General features: G+C 41.8%; 1 protein-coding gene across 6 annotated transcripts in view; it reads left to right on the forward strand.

Annotated features, from left to right (window-relative positions):
* Cdk8 (cyclin dependent kinase 8) overlaps positions 1-16,754 on the forward strand; it is a 70,889-nt gene that overhangs the window by 50,853 nt on the left and 3,282 nt on the right. For 5 of the 6 annotated variants that reach the window (XM_052754492.1, XM_052754493.1, XM_052754491.1 and 2 more), the window contains 7 exons: positions 142-199; positions 2,607-2,738; positions 9,332-9,475; positions 11,893-11,962; positions 13,083-13,155; positions 15,628-15,725; positions 16,282-16,360. In XM_052754492.1, coding sequence (XP_052610452.1) covers positions 142-199; positions 2,607-2,738; positions 9,332-9,475; positions 11,893-11,962; positions 13,083-13,155; positions 15,628-15,725; positions 16,282-16,360 — 654 coding nt within the window. The remainder of the gene's footprint in view (positions 1-141; positions 200-2,606; positions 2,739-9,331; positions 9,476-11,892; positions 11,963-13,082; positions 13,156-15,627; positions 15,726-16,281; positions 16,361-16,754) is intronic. The other variant, XM_052754494.1, reaches the window with a different exon arrangement.

The following is a 16,754-nucleotide window of genomic DNA, read 5'->3' on the forward strand; positions in this document are numbered from 1 at the left end:
TTCTTATGTGGCTTCCTACATTTCACTTTAATTTGTTAGTACAAGTTTTTATTTAAGTAGATTTATGTTATACTAACATTTGTCTATTTAAAAGAGAACTACTGCTGTCTATTGAAAAAATTTGTTTTTTTGTTTCCACAGAAACCTGCTAATATTTTAGTTATGGGTGAAGGTCCTGAGCGAGGAAGAGTAAAAATTGGTATGTTACATCTTTGATATGTCACAGTTCAGTACACTTTTGAAATTGTTGTAGGCAACTGTTTTCTATATTGATATGTACATATTCATAGTTCCAGATGTCAAAAACATTTCCAAGGAGTGTACATGAAAGGGAAAACCTTCCCCCAGGTGTCAGACGATCCTTAGAGCATGAACAGCTGTAGTTGTAAAATAAGCCACATAGGCTTTCTCCAGACCCCGCCCTAGTTAAACAGCCTCTGTCCCCAGCCACTTTGATTCCTCCATCAGTCCCTTTAGCCAGGTTAATGGGAACAAGCACTTGTACCAGCCCTCCAGCCAAGGAGCTAATCAAGGCACAGCTCTCGACCTGCAGGATTGGACCAGGCCTTGTCGAAGAGCAAAAGCATTCATGGCATTCTGCATCTTGATGTGCTATTCTGTCCTCTGCATCAGACCTCTCCAGGGTGACAGTCTGTAAGGACAGCTGAATCTGTCCTGTTTGCTTCTTTCATTGTCATTTTGCTAAGCAGTGTTTGTCACTTATATTTGGTTTATTTGGTTTTTGGGGGGGTAGAAGACAAGTAAGTTATACATTAATGTAATTATGATAGAGAATTATAAGAACACAGAACACAATAGTAGTTTCTGTTGCAGTGTTTGATGCAAGGTAGAGATTCTCATCTTTCCTTATGCAGTGACCCTATAATACAGTTCTCTTGTTTACGTGATCCCCAACCATAAAATTATTTTCGTTATTCATAACTAATTTGCTACTGTTGTGAATTGTAATATAAATATCTGTGTTTTCCAGTGGTTTTAAGTGACCCCTGTGAAAGGATTCAACCCACAAAGGGGTCACAACCCACAGGTTGAGAACCACTGAAGTAGAGGCACCTATAGCTGTATGCCTTGTCCTCACCAGTAAAACTCGGTCGGCTCTTCTTCACCTCTCCCCATCCTCCTTTCTGAGCCTCTCAAAGCTCACTTTCCACTTTCAAATAAACTTTTTTATGACACAGACTTTGCAGATTCTTAGTTGTGAGAACATGTGATGATGCACTTTGGTGTACTCTGAGATGTCATTGATGTCTGACCCTGTCAGTGCTCATCTTGGGGCCACCAAATGCTTTTGGCCTTAGATGAGCTTCTGAAGGGATCTCTTTAATCTGATGTCATGGTGTCTAATTCAAATGCCAGTTCAGGGTATGCAGAATAGACTAGTCCCAGCCAAAGAGCAATTTTAAAATGTGTCTTTTATCATCTGGTTTAGAAAGATTTTTATCATCTGATTTAGAAAGATGGCACCTTTACAATCTCCTTTAGAATTACACTTCTATATAATTATGCGTGCTGTTGGAAGGTTTGGGTGATACTGTGTCTTCAGGCATTCACATTTCAAAGGAAACATTTGATAATCTGATTCAAGGTTTTTATTCTTTGCCAAATTTGGGCTTTTCCCATCCACAGCTGTCAGTTAAAGGAGAATCTGCTTCATTAAAACTCCATTAGAGCAGAACTAAACTTACCCAGATGGTTGTGAATCTTGACATCTCCCGGTGGGCAGTAAACAGGGCTCATCCTGTCTTTGTGTGGAGTGACCCTGCATGTGATGTCGTACAGAGGCAAAGCCTCGGAGTGTGGGTTAGCGGGGCAGAGTCTGCACCTAAGTAGCTTGATGGCATGGTGCTTGTGTCAGGAACTCTCTTTAGGAACAGATATTTACATTACAATTCACAATAGTAGCAAATTAGTTATGAATAACGAAAATAATTTTATGGTTGGGGATCACGTAAACAAGAAAACTGTATTATAGGGTCACTGCATAAGGAAAGATGAGAATCTCTACCTTGCATCAAACACTGCAACAGAAACTACTAAATTCTAAAAACAAAACCCCAACTTGGGGGCTCGGGTTTGTGATCTTTTGAACTTCCATCTCATGTGAAGAAGCATAACACTGAAATAAAGCGTTTTCCAACTTAAAAAGTGCCATGAGTTTTAAGTTAGTGAAACTCTGGCCAAATAGATGAGAAAATAGTATTAAAATACAATTGTCAACTCTGAGACGGCAGTGAGTAGGCTTGTTGACGCAAACAATGGAAAGCCCCACTTTGCTGTGCCTGACAGCTTAATGTCCCAACCTGTCCCAACCTCAGAGGTATGACCCTCTAAAAGAAGTCTGCCAGAGGAGTAGCTTTACCCCAAGGTCTGGCAACAGAGCTTGTCATAAGCCAGTTCAAGAGCTGAGGGACAGTTTATTCAAAAAGACTGTGATCTCAAGCTTTTTCACATTTCAGTTGGTAAAAGCAGTAAGGTGCTTTATCCATTGTTCCAGGTCTGAGCACCTCTTGATAAATAACACTGGCAAATGGGACTGTGTAAGTAAAGTAGACCTGTTTACTTACGTGGTTTTCTTGTTGTTACAGCTGACATGGGCTTTGCCCGATTATTTAATTCACCTTTGAAGCCTTTAGCAGATTTGGATCCAGTGGTTGTAACATTCTGGTACCGAGCTCCAGAATTACTCCTTGGAGCACGACATTATACCAAAGCAATTGGTGAGTAGGGCTAATTAAAGTTACAGTACTTTATTTTTTTTTCTGTGAAAGAGACATTTTTGTACATGTTTAAATCAAGTAATAGATCAAATTCTAAAAACAAAACCCCAGAATTCCACCACCCATATATATGCATTAGTACCCAGGAGCATGGAATTGCACACGTCTCTTTACAAAAAAGGTTCAGAATGTTTTGAGTAAAAATTTTAATTTTATTTGAAAAGAGAAAATAAAAATTTTAAGTTCTGGAATTTCATACAAATGTTCTTTCTGCCACCAAAAGAAATGCTAACATCTAAAAGATACCTCCAAAATTAAAGAAGGAAGATACGCAAACGTGGGGAGTTAGGACTTTCTCAAAGTTAGGAGCGTGGTTCTCTTGCTTTCCGTGTCCCTGTTGTCAGCTGTGTTAGTGGTGTCCCGGCACAACGGCTCTCTCTCAGGTCCTCTGCTATCTTCCATTGCCAGTTGTCGATAGCTAGCTTACATGGTACGGTGGGTGGACCACTCCGCCACAGCCCTCTGTCTGCTTCATCTTGCTGAGTGAGTGTCACTGTGAAATACTGTTTCGTAGTGTGCCTGCCCTCTCCCTCATGGCGATGGCCTTTGGCTTGCTCTGTTGTATAGGGTGGCTTGTAGCCACTTCCCCTGTGACATGTAACCTAGGCCGCCTCTACCACCTCCCTGAGACAGTTTCCTTTTTATTCCTCTAGACTGTTGTGCTTTCTGCATCCTGTGATTGTATCTTTTATTTCCTCCGCCTGTGGCTTTCTTTGGAAGATTATCTTAGAGGTAAATTGTCTAATTGGTAGTATTTCTGGAAAAGACCTTTATTTACTTGGTGGTTTAGAGTCATCGGTATCAAGTTGTGCTCTGGTACTTCTTTTGCCTTTAGGTAGCAGTGTGTCTAATCCAGTCTCAAGCCAGACTTCTCAGATTACTGTGGATCACCTAGGCTTGTCCCTTTCTGAAGACAAATGCCATTTCTCATTTCCACATTTGACAGTGATTTTCTGGACACAGTCATTCAGCTCATATCGGGTATCTCTGGGCAATTCTTAATGTGTATGGTCCTTTGATTTCCCCTCAGACTTTCTTGTTTCTCTCTTCCTGAATGTACTGTTAGGAGATGCTGAGCCTCTTGGTGTTTTCCAGTGTGCTTTTCTGCCTTTCTTAGGCGCTCCTTGTCCGACTGTGACTCTTGCGTGGCATCTTGTTAGTTTCTGGAAAGAAAAGCTGTGCTAGTATCTTTGAAGACAGAGATTACAGCATTTGTTTGTGGTTTGCAGTGTGCCCTGGTTATTACCTGTCGGGTCTTTTGTGTTGTTTGTGGTTTGCAGTGTGCCCTGAGTTATTACCTGTCGGGTCTTTTGTGTTGAGTTGGAAGAGAATTGTGCCGTGGTCCTTTCAAAGCTTCGGGACCTGCTTCTTAGTGCCACTAACCCTGAAGCCTTGAGCACACTAAAGCTCACTGTTTTACTCAGGGCCATGTACTTGTCTTGCCTGTCTGCATGTTCATTTGCGGGGGCTGGAGCATGGACAGGCTGAGGGACAGGCTACAGGTTCACAGACATTTTCTTGTGGCACTTCTTGAAGCAATTTTACTTGCAGATGTTCATCTTGGTCACCACATCAGTGAAGGACATTTCTTGTCTGTAGATGCCCTCTGTGTTTTCTTTGGGTGTTTTGAAGCCTAGACCCATGTTCTTGTAGTAGTGAGGAAGTTGCTTCCTGCCAGTTTCTTGCAGCACTCCCCTCTTCTTGCTTTAAAAGTCTGTGGGCTGCTGTTAGTAAACACACTCAGTCTGAATGTCAGCTGTCTCCCCAGCAACCTGAGGAAAGAACCTGTGTTTTCTTCCCGGGCTCTGTTTTCCATTTGCATTTCATTTCTTTTCTGTTGTAAGTGTCCCTTGATTACTTAGGTAACCCCTGGGTACTCTGTTAGATCATGGGATACATAGGTTGGTGATTATGCTTTGCCGGTTCTTTAACAGTCAGCTGTCATCCCCAGGGAGACCAGATGCCAGAATGGGAGAATCTCTTCTGAGGCCAGTCAGATTTAAGAATCTCCTGGCTTTTGGCCCAGTTGCTGTATATCCAACAGCTGAAGGCATTGGTAGACAGTGGAGAGAAGGGGCAGGTAGGTGTTGAAACAATAATCCTTCCCAGTTTGACATGTCCATAGAGTTTTGTAGGACTGCTCAGTTTTGTGTGCTGCTCAGGCACCATGCCGTAGACCGAGGTCTTTTTCGAGCTCTTTCGTCTGCCTTCTATGGTCCAGAAACATGCTGCATCTGTGTACCTTCAGTCAAAATACTGTCTTCTCCAGAGAGCTTCCTAGATCATGCCATCTGAGATAACCTTGCTCCCTCACCCTCATTACATTCTCAACTTTTTTGTTTGTTTTGTTGTTTTGTTTTTGTTTGTTTGTTGTTTTTTCATAATAGAGTTACCCCTTGCAACTCTGGTTGTCCTGGAACTCTCTCTGTAGATCAGGGTGGCCTCAAACTCACAGAGATTCATCTGCCTCTGCCTTCTGAGTGCTGGGATTAAAGGCGTGCACCACTACCACCTGGCCACATCTCACCTTCTTGTCAGCTTTGCACCAAACAGTATCTAGAATCCACCAAACAGACCTCACCTTACTGTTGTCTGCCACAGCCTGCTAGCGCCTCGTCTCTGTTGACAGGTGAACCTATCTTGTCTAAAACTATGGATTTATATTTGTTAAGATTTTGTTCATATTTCTGTGTAGTCTCCAGATGGAAATGGGAGGGATACTGCCATCATCCTCTGAGTTAATCTTGAATCCATCATGGCTAGCTTCTTAGCAAAAGCTTTATGTTCGCTAATGTTCTTAGCTGCTTTGAGGTCACATTTTATTTTATAGAAAAACATTTATAAAGATAAGTCAGATGTGAAAAATCTCTCTACCTGCAGCTTTGTATAAATCTAAAATTATTCCAAAATACTTACTTTTTAAAAACCAGGGGAAAAAATAGAAAAAAATATTTAAACTATTAACTGTTTTTGAATATGTGCTGTTATCTAAACACATTTGAATCTTGTGAAAATACTCTTAAAACACATTGAAGATGGCTTTCTCAGTTAATATGATAGTTATTTTTTCCTTACCAAAGAATTGAATATTTCAAAGCATTGTTGCTTTTGGTAGGATCTTAGATTGTACACATAGTGGTGTGATTATCAAAGTTTAGCCCCCAGTGTACTGAGCACCTGAGACTTCCTCTGTTTCTCCCATTCTATAGTCCAGTAGTTTTAATTGCCTATCCAACTTGGGAGAGTACAGCTTTAATTGTATTTATCTCTCTCTTCTCCCTCCTCCTCTACACAAAAATAGGGAGCTAGTGTATAAACTTGAATATGAATGCAAGTTCTGGACCTTGTCCCTAAGAGTTTTCAGCCTCCACGAGAGGAAAGTAGAAGTATATACACAGAGGGATTTTGTCAGTTTTGTGGCAAGTGACTCCCCATAGGAATGGTGGCTTCACTGCTGACACCCGGAGAGCATGTTCAGTCAGACACGCCATCTAGTCCTTCGGTGCCTATGAAAGTGCTGGAGTCAAAGCTGACATCACCATTAGCTCTCAGAGTTGTATGGCTTTCTATAGAAACGTTTGCCTTCTGCAGTAGGAGTCACATAGGGAACTGACTTGGTTACAGACGACTGGAGTCAAGGCCAATGCTATTTCTTCAGCAGTGGTGATCCCTGGCTGTGCATACCTGATTTAGCCACAGTGCCTTTTGGAGAGCGCTTCAATTTCTATAAACACATTCCCTCAACGAGCTATAACATAGGTGTCGTTCTTAGCTGTTGTTTGTATCTGACAGATCACACACTTGCCATTTTCAGTATTTTTAAATAAAAGTGAGGTAGTCTTAAGAGGAAACTGAGTTCTAGTTTCTGCTTCACAGTTTCATTCCTACCCCTTACCTCTATTGGTAACTTAAGGCTTGTTCAGTGAGGTACTCAAATTCTCCACACCATTTAAAGATTCCTGCTGGGAACGCTATCTAGCATTTGGACTTCGCTGTCTGGTAGCTAAAGAGTAAGCAGCTGCAGTGCCCTTGGAGTTAAACTCACAACACTTAGAGCATGTGCTCCTGTCCATCTTCACAGTGTCATTCAGAAGGGGGGGGGGGGGTCCGTGCTGGGATTCGGCAGATGCGCAGAGGAAATACCTGCTTGATGATGGTAAACTGCCAAATTCCCAAAATCCACTACAAACAGATTTCAGTGCTGTGCACATTCGTCCATGTGGACAGCACTGGAAGCTGAATCATTAAACCAGAGAGAGAAGAATGGGCTAGTGAGCATGTTATCTAGGAGACAAAGACTTGAGTGTCTGGGTTTTTAGTTTTGTTTGTTTGGTGTTAGGGAGAAAACTGAAGGAGAGGTATGATCAGTCCCCAATGATCTGTCACCAAAACTGTCTTGAAAGTTTTACTGAAGTGTACAGTTGAGCCCAAGTGCTCCTCCTCCAGTGGCTGAGTGTGCACTCATTGCGTGAGGTAAAATGGGGAAAGAAGGGATGGATACTCATTTTCCTTCTGTCAGAGTCACAGTGTTGACTGAAGTGTTCGACGGACCCTTCCACCCCCGTTTGTGTGGGGGGACAGGTACAGCATCGGATTAGCTACACGCAGCTGCTGGAGAAGTGGCTGGGTTTTTCTCGGGGAAGGAGTTAGGCAGGCAGCTAAACAGGTCTGAGAGAGCCTCCGTGGATCTGGCTTATTTTGAAGCATATGAGCAAAGAAAAGAGAGACCTTCTGGGAAGACTTGGAAGTTTTAGGGAATAAAGACCCAATCATCTGACTAGAGTTGTGGTTGGTGATTAAATCAAGACTGAAAGTGAAAGACAGACAATTGGTGGACAAGAGGCAGACGCAAGCAGTAAAGTTAGACGTGGCCAGGGTCAGGTCAGTCAGTCAAGATTCATTAGCTGTTGTTCTACCCACCATGCTTTTCCTTCAAGAGAGAGAACACCTATTACGGAGAAACTACTCCATTCGTCTTCATGATCCTTAGTAACCAACCAGATGAATCCTTACTGTTTTGGGGATATATTATGAGTTGAATTTTAAATGTGCAAAATGACTCATTTCCCATTTTTTTAATCCTCTTAAGCTTACCTATCCATGAAGTGGTTAAGATGATCAGAGGTTAAGTTTATATGAGGTATATATATATATATATATATATTTAATATATATATATATATTAAACACCGAATTATTAGCTTTCCTGTGTACCCTCTGATACTCAAACAAAATAGCTCAATCTGTTTCTTGATACAACTTTTTCTTCATATGATAATATTGACCCTCTTTGTTTTCTGATATGAAAAAATTATGTGATTAAAAAATCATTGTCAAATTATGCATCCTTATGCAAGTAGATTAATTTGTCACTCCAAAATGTAAATGTGATAATTTATATATAATACAAGAATTTTGTTATGAAAATATAAAAAAATCATAATTGTAATAAATAAGTTCCAGTGTTGAAGTTTAGAAATTCTCATAATTAACACTTTTTTCCTCATTTCCTGCTTAAGTAATAGTTTCTCAAGTGCCTGAGTTGTCAGCTTCAATATAAGAATGAGTTTTGTAATTTGTCCCTGTGGTTATTCACGTTTGCCCCAGGTTTTGTGTAGGTCATTCACAACTCACCTGTTGAGCATCTGCAGTGTGCACAACGCTATACTAAATATAAGTGAGACAGACAGCACCCTCAAAGGAGCTATGTGCCAAGGATGCTTGCAGCTTCCTGCTCTAAGAAGGCATATAGCTCTTGTCTCTGTTAATAGCTCTTTTGAGTACAAACAAACTTGGTATGGATGAGAGTGAACTTATGTCTTGTGAATGAAAGAAATTTACTTTGCGGTTTGTCTCCTATAAATAATTGTTGCTAATTTTTAGCCTGCATACCCATTTTGAAGATAGGTTTGGGGTTTTTTTCTTCTTGTGTTCTAATTAACTTTGCAAAGGTGATGCTGCTGCTGTAGCATAAAGAAGTGATATAGGATGCATGTCTTTCTTGTTAGTGTTAGCACAGATGATACTTACTAGACTTTAGCAGGTAAATAAACAAGATAAAATTATTTTATCATGAAAAAACATTCCTGTATTCTGGCAAGTGCCCAGTTTCAAGGGTCATGTGGATTTTCTGTTCGTTTTGTTTTAATTTCATTTGTTTGTGGTCCCCATGTTCCATATGCAGACTGTATAGCTATGATAATGTTGAAGCATTTAGAACTCACCTAGATCCAGCAAATAAACAGAGGCTTCTACAAAGTCACTGGGTGGATGAGATATCATAGGAATGAAAGCTTGGTGGGTGGGGGGTATTTACAGGGTCCTGTGGTATTTAGTGGTTATATTTGCCCAGGGATTACTATTAATGTGCAAGAAACAGAGAAAAAAGAACACTCCCCATTAAATTAAAAATGCATTTTCTTTTGGAAAGAAGCACTTTATTTTCCTCCTTTTTCTTTTTTCCTTTCCTTTTTCCTTTTTATTTTCTCTTTCCTGTTTTTGTTTTTTGTTTTTCTTTTCTTTTTCTTTTAAAGATATTTGGGCTATAGGGTGTATATTTGCAGAACTACTAACGTCAGAACCAATATTTCACTGTCGACAAGAGGACATCAAAACTAGTAACCCTTATCACCATGACCAGCTGGACAGAATATTCAATGTAATGGGATTCCCTGCAGGTACAGCTTGCTTTTGTCGTTTGTTCTCAATCACTGTTGTTTGGTGTCTCTGGAAAAAGGCTGTGTTTTTGGCTTATGAAAGCTTGTATTACATGATTCTTAGTTTTTTATAACTTTCATTTTTCAAAGAATCACAGAAATAGCAAAATGCATATATTTCAAATATTAGCATTAAAATACTTAGGAGTTTTTTGAATTCAGTGAGGTTTTTGTTTGTTTGTTTCATTTTGGTTTGCTGTTTTGTTTTGTTGTTTGATATTTGAAATGATGAGATATTTACAAAGGCTGGGTTAGCGGTTAACTTGATACCTTTTATTCCTGCCAGTGTAAACTAAAATAAACAGTAGAAGGTTTTTTCTGGCACTACATCTCAGAGCTGCTGCTTGAGTACAAAGGCTGAAGGTTATGGTTCCGGAGAGTGCTGTGCAGAACTACATCCTGTAGAATAACAGCTCTTCTGCTCCCTCACTCTGTCATTATTACTATTATTTTAATGTTTTGTAAAACAGCCAGGATGTGAGTGAAAGTCAAGAGGCGTGGATTTTATAGCAGAGAGAAAATGTATGGGTGTTCCCCTCTCTGGAGTTAACATCTCTCTGGGTACATCCTGGATCCTAGTTATACTACAAAACAGTAATTCACCAGCCACCAAAAACTGCCCAGGGGTCCAGAATAATAAAAATGCGTGGAAAGCACCTAAATGATGTTGGCTAGTCGAGCATGTGACTGAAATCATGCTCTGTTGGGGGTGCTCTTTAGGTCGCTACAGCTTAAGACTGATAGAGCTAGCTGGAAGCTTTCATTCCATGGTTCCTGGTAGGATTGTTAATTATCAGCAAATGCAGAACAAGCACACAGACTTCCCTTCTCCAGAATCACCCAATAGTTTGGGGAAGACCTCATTGGGATTAGAATTCCATTTACTCATTATACATTGGGGTACTAATATGATCCAGTTTCTATCTTGAGTGAAATGTATTGACATGGTGGCACACACCTTTAATCCCAGCACTTCAGAGGCAGCAGCAGGTGAATCTCTGCGAGTTTAAGCCAGCCTAATATACATAGCGAGTTTCAGGACAGAGCAACATAATGGAGGGTCTCTGTCTCAAAAAAACCAAATTAGACAGACAGACAGACGATAGACAGACAGACGATAGACATCGATTCTTGCCCTCTTAAGCATTTACATTGTTAGGATGTTGTAAGAGTAGATATGGCTTGAGTGGCTAGAGAGGAATTACTTCTTCCTTCTTGTGTCCAAGTTAGTTACTATTTCTGAGGCCCGTGGGAAGGAGATATGGGACTGATTGGGAGTAATGAGGACCACAGTCAGGGGTGATGCTTGGCATGGGTTTAACAGTTAAGATGGCTTGGGTAACAAGAAGGCAGAAAAAGCAAGCAGCAAACTCGGATCCGTCATAGACACTTGAATCATAGGCAGAGTTTGTACTCTGCTCCAGAAAGGTTAGTGTGGCTGTGGAACATTAAAAATTTCAGGAGAGTGGCTAACTGAAGTCAGGAAATCAGCCGCATGTAACAGTACCACAGCTGTAACGATATAGTAAGGTCAAAATATAACTTTCTTTAAAAAGTATATAGTTGAGGGAAAACTAAATGGTGAGAAGTTGGCAAAGCAGAGAAATTGGAGCAAATAAGTAGTTGAGGAGAAAATTCCCTTTTAAAGTTCAAGTATATATTTAGTTTACACCAGGTGATGTCTGTAGAAGATACATAACCAGCATTCCCAGCTGCCTGGTACAGTCTGTGCACCTAGCAGATCCTTGATAACAGCCACTGACCACTTCGGAAAGGGCAGCTTAATTAGCATATGTCCACAGCACTTCTGCTGCCTCAGACAAACTGGAGCGTCGTTGTTGTCTCTGTGGCTCACACTGTATTGAACAGTAATACTAGGAGTAGCCAAGGTACCAGAATCTGTGCTGTGTCCCACCATTTGCCTTAATAATGTGAGGAGGATCTTTAAGAGTATGAAAGGAGGGCTGTTATCTAGAAAAGTGTGATGAGCCAGTCAGAGAAAAGATCTTAGATTTCTCAGGTAAAGATACTGCTTGCTGATGGAACCAAGAAATTTGATGAATGAGGAAAAATAAGTGGCTTTACTTATAGAAATAGGACTATTTAGTAGCAAATATCTATTTGTGATCCACTTCCTTTTAGTGATAGAATGCTACTGGCAGGTCATAGTGGAACAGAGCAACAGGTGTAGGCTGACACTTGAGTAGATGTAGAGCTGGAAGGCCCTGGCTTGTCCTTACAGCTCAGGATGTAGCTACAGCTGAGCACTTCCTGCGAGAGCCAGGCTCTTAGAAAGCACTCAGAGTAAGGTAACCTTTGTTAGCATTCTTGAGACTTAGAGCCTAGGCGACATAAACATTTATCAATGTATTTCACAGATAAAGATTGGGAAGATATAAAAAAGATGCCCGAACATTCAACATTAATGAAAGATTTCAGAAGAAATACGTAAGTTGGGAAGAAAATGGACACTTTGTTGATTTTTAACTTTTCCAGAATAGTCATAATAAAATTAGATGTTTGGCATGCCACAGCACTCACTTAAGCTTATTGAAGAATTTTACTTACTCATAAATGCTGTTATGTTGTTAGTTGTCATTTTGAAGATAAATTGACAGAGAGGTGGCTCTCAGCAGCAGCTGATTTGGAGACGAGGGAAAATCAACTCATTTCTTTCCATTTTTAGTACTTTCTGGAAGCCAGACATTAGTGGGAAGTACCACAGCCAAGAAAAGTACAAATATACAAGCCTTGCTGATGGTCACTTGCCTACCCATTTAAAGTGTATAGAATTGAAAGCAAGTATTAATTAGGGGGAAGTGAATGTTTCACTTTACTTAGCTACAGGACCAGGGGTAGGCAAAGTCCAGTACTTATACATATAACAAATGAATTTTAACCTTATACTGGCACAAATGTTATTTAAAATAATTATTAAGAAATAATAATCCATGTGGGGAAAATACTATCCATGATGTAGTCATGAAATTGTCTTGAATTCCGTCATCAGTTCCCACTCTTGGAGTGACTAGAGTGGCTCAGTTGGTAGAGTGCTTGCTTTGCATGCATAAAACCCTGGCTTTGATCCCCAGCACTGGGCTTGGTGGCTCATGCCTGCAACCCCAACAGTAGCATCAGATGTTCAAGGTCATGCTCAGTTTTGTAGTGAGTTTGAGACCAGCGATACTTGACACCCTGTCTCAAGAGAAAGAAAAAGAAAAAAAATCACCAAGTCGTTATTATAGCTGGTATGGTAGTGCACACCTCTAATCTCAGCACTTAAAGTAGAGGCAGGAAGGTCAGAACTTCAGGGTCATGCTACATAGAGTTAGAGGCCAGCGTGAGCTACATGGAACTCTATCTTAAAAAACAAAAACATCCAAAGACTAGTGTGGAGATTGAATGAAGCATAAAGTTGGCTTAAGGCTGCTATTTTATCCTGCTCAGAGCATCTTCGATGTGTGTTCCATATTGGTTTTGATGAAAACAGTTGTGTGTGGGAAGCTATTAGCTGATGTAAAATTCAGCTCTGATCTAATGTGGATGTTTCGTGGTGTTTCTCTTTCAGGTACACCAACTGCAGCCTTATCAAGTATATGGAAAAGCATAAAGTTAAACCTGATAGTAAAGCATTCCACTTGGTAAGCCTGAGACAGCAGCACAAATCAGAGCGATTTTCCAAAAGTTACAAAAACTACAAGAGAAAGCCCTCCTGCCCTTCAGAGACCCCATCTGCTCACTGCTTTGCACTTCAGTTCTTCTTCTCGTGCATTGCTGGGAGTGGAGTCCAGTCCTTGTCCTCATTAGCTAGTCAACCTTGAACAACACCTAGAGCTGTGTATTGTCAGCTACTTAAAGATGACTTACAAAATCTCAACTCCTAAGTTACCTCATCCAAGCGAGTCCTGAAAGCCCTTTGATGACAGTCTTACTCCGTTTTCTGGAGAGATGGCATGCTTGTTGTGAAAATGGACACAGGCTGGACTCTAAAAGAGCCAGTGCACCAGCAGGGTGGTCGGATCCAGCTGTTGCTCTCATGTTTATAACAGTGTGACACTATAACTGGAAATGCTTTTCAGTTTGGTGTTCCCACGGAAGGTTTATTAACCTATGAGAGGTTTCAGGACACATGTATGTCACTTGGCCTAAGATTTCTTATAAAATGTCTTCTAGTGTACTCTTAGAAGGGTATTCTTGGTCTTTCCTTCACAGCAGCTCTTCCTCCTCTGCTTATGCTGTCTTCTTCCTCGATGTCTGCTTCTCTGTCATCCTCTGGCTATTAGATCGGGGTTTGGTTTGCAAGGCAGTGCTTACCTTGCCACGTTACCACATCCAAAATGTATGGTGACGATTTATTCAAATGTATTTGTAACAAGACCCAAATTGGGAAATTAAGTCAAATCCTTCGAGATTCAAGACTTATGGATCCTAACAAAATATGGGCAGATGAAAAGGCATTATTGGGACTGCCATGCCCATCCCCAAGTCCCGTGCCTTCCTTATAGTCTAAGACTGGTGGACCCTGAGAGGCTGTCCTTGTAGCTTATGTGTTGATTTTTTTTTTTTTTAAATAACCCCAGGACCTCATGTGTGCCTCTGTGTGCTTTACTTGCAGGCTGTACCCCAGCTCTGTCTGATTTTATTGGGGCAAGTGTCTTAATTATTGATAATCTCAGTCTCATCCAAAAGCTCTGATTTAATCCCACTGAAAGTATTGGGTTTTTTGTTTGTTTGTTTGTTTGGTCTTTCAAGATAGGGTTTCTCTGTGTAACCCTGTCTGTCCTGGAGCTCTTCTATGGAGACCAGGCTGACCTCAAACTCACAGAGATCTGCCTGTCTCTGCCTGTGAGTGTTGGGAATAAAGGTGTGCACCACCACTGCCTGGCCAAGTGTTGGTATCTTAAAGAACATACCCAAAAGTTTTTTTTCCTTTCTAAGGTACTTCCACAGACATGATTAAAGATCATTAAATTAAATGACTCTTAACTTTCTCTGTATTTTAAAGATATTTTTATGGCCTTTTCTCCTTTATGAGTTATCACACTAAATCTCAGTTTATCTATTGGTTTATTACTTCTCAACCCAAGTCCAGCTGGAACAGCTGGGAACTTGCTGGAAATGAAAGTCATTGGGTTCCTGTTCATGTCTGTCTGGCTCTGGGCACAGGGCTCAGCTCTATCTGTCTGGCTCTGGGCACAGGGCTCAGCTCTGTCTGTCAGGCTCCGGGAACAGGGCTCAGCTTTCTATCTGTCAGGCTCCAGGAACAGGGCTCAGCTCTATTATCAGGCTCTGGGCACAGGGCTCAGCTCTGTCTGTCAGGCCCCGGGAACAGGGCTCAGCTCTATCTGTCAGGCTCCAGGAACAGGGCTCAGCTCTATTATCAGGCTCTGGGCACAGGGCTCAGCTCTATCTGTCAGGCTCTGGGCACAGGGCTCAGCTCTGTCTGTCAGGCTCCGGGAACAGGGCTCAGCTCTGTCTGTCGGGCTCCAGGAACAGGGCTCAGCTCTGTCTGTCAGACTCCAGGATTACTGGAAACAAGCTATGGTAATTGGTACTATTTTTATTCTCCATCTGGACAGATATGGTTACAAAGAGGTGAACTGACCTGCCAGGTACCCTCAGTCAATCAATTCTGAGTCAGGCTTTGGACTGAGCAGTTGAGTAGGGCAGTCACTAGCTCCATGCGCCTCTTGAGCACTTGATTACCTGGTATGGCTGCAAGAATTACTTTTTAAATTATAATGCAGCTATGCTGAATTTGGATACAAATCTACTGACTGCATGTGGCTTGTGCATTGTTTATATTCCAACACTTTTTCTTAAAAGGAGTAGGAAATGCAAGTTTAGTTGTTCTGAATTGTGTGGATAATGAAGGGAAGAGCACTGGGGAGGGTCAGGCAGTGTAAGTGTAGTCACATGAGCTGATTGTATGCGCTGTGGCATTAATAATCGTGTTTCATTCCTGGTCATTTGGGAGAGAAAATACAATTCATATATAGTGTTAGTTTTTAGAAGTATGTCATCCCCCTAGGTACTGACATAGAACTTTAGGGACAGTACACTAATGTTTTTGTGGGAGCACGCACTGATAATTCTGTGACTTGTGATTTCAGCTTCAGAAGTTGCTCACTATGGACCCAATAAAGCGAATTACCTCAGAGCAGGCCATGCAGGACCCCTACTTCCTAGAAGACCCACTTCCCACGTCAGAGTAAGTGGTGGATTTGCTGACTTCCTGACTGTTGGTGTCTGTAAACGCTCTTCCTCCTAGTTGTCACACTAAGTTCCCTTGCCTCTGAGGGACCTGAAGAAACTGAGCTTTACTCATTTCATGTGTCGTTTTGGGTCTTTGTGGTTCAGAGGCAATGCTGAAATGGATTCTTTTCCACAGTCATCCATTTACTAGTGATGGGTGTGCTCTGCTGTGGCTCCTCTGCTCACTGCACTGTGTAGGGCTGGCTGCACTCAGGGAAGGCCTCCTTCCCGTCTTTGTTTCAGCTAAAGAAGGGCAGATAAAACACTGAGCAGTAGGAGATACTTGGTTTGCACTAAGGAGAGCTGTCCTGTTGGGTGATTGTGGTTACACAGTGAAGAGCCTCCCACCCACCTGCTGCAGCACCATTGGTTAAAGGGTTCTGTGCCTCAGATTGCATGAAAGATGCTTATATCTGTAACTATGGAGACAGAGTCCTGTCTTCTTAGAAAGTGACAGTGAGTCAATACCAGGCAGCATATGAGACAGCTCTTTTCTTTTCTCTTGTGAATAGTGTTTTTGCTGGTTGTCAGATTCCTTACCCCAAACGAGAATTTTTAACAGAAGAGGAGCCTGATGACAAAGGAGACAAAGTAAGTATCAAATGACGGTCAGCGGTGCCTGCCTGCCTTCCTTCCTGCCTGCCTTCCTGCCTTCCTGCCTTCCTGCCTGCCTTCCTGCCTTCCTGCCTTCCTGCCTGCCTGCCTTCCTGCCTGCCTGCCTTCCTGCCTTCCTGCCTTCCTGCCTGCCTGCCTTCCTGCCTGCCTGCCTGCCTTCTTGCCTTCCTGCCTGCCTGCCTGCCTGCCTGCCTTCCTGCCTTCCTGCCTTCCTGCCTTCCTGCCTGCCTGCCTGCCTGCCTGCCTGCCTTCCTGCTTTCCTGCCTTCCTGCCTTCCTGCTTTCCTGCCTTCCTGCCTTCCTGCCTGCCTTATGCGCCTCTGGGACCTTTGGGATGGGGCCACCTTTCGTTCTCCCTCTGAGTTGAACTG

This window comes from Peromyscus californicus, unplaced genomic scaffold (genome assembly GCF_007827085.1).
Source record: "Peromyscus californicus insignis strain IS unplaced genomic scaffold, ASM782708v3 Scaffold_2__1_contigs__length_46816999, whole genome shotgun sequence".
Lineage (NCBI taxonomy): Eukaryota > Metazoa > Chordata > Mammalia > Rodentia > Cricetidae > Peromyscus > Peromyscus californicus.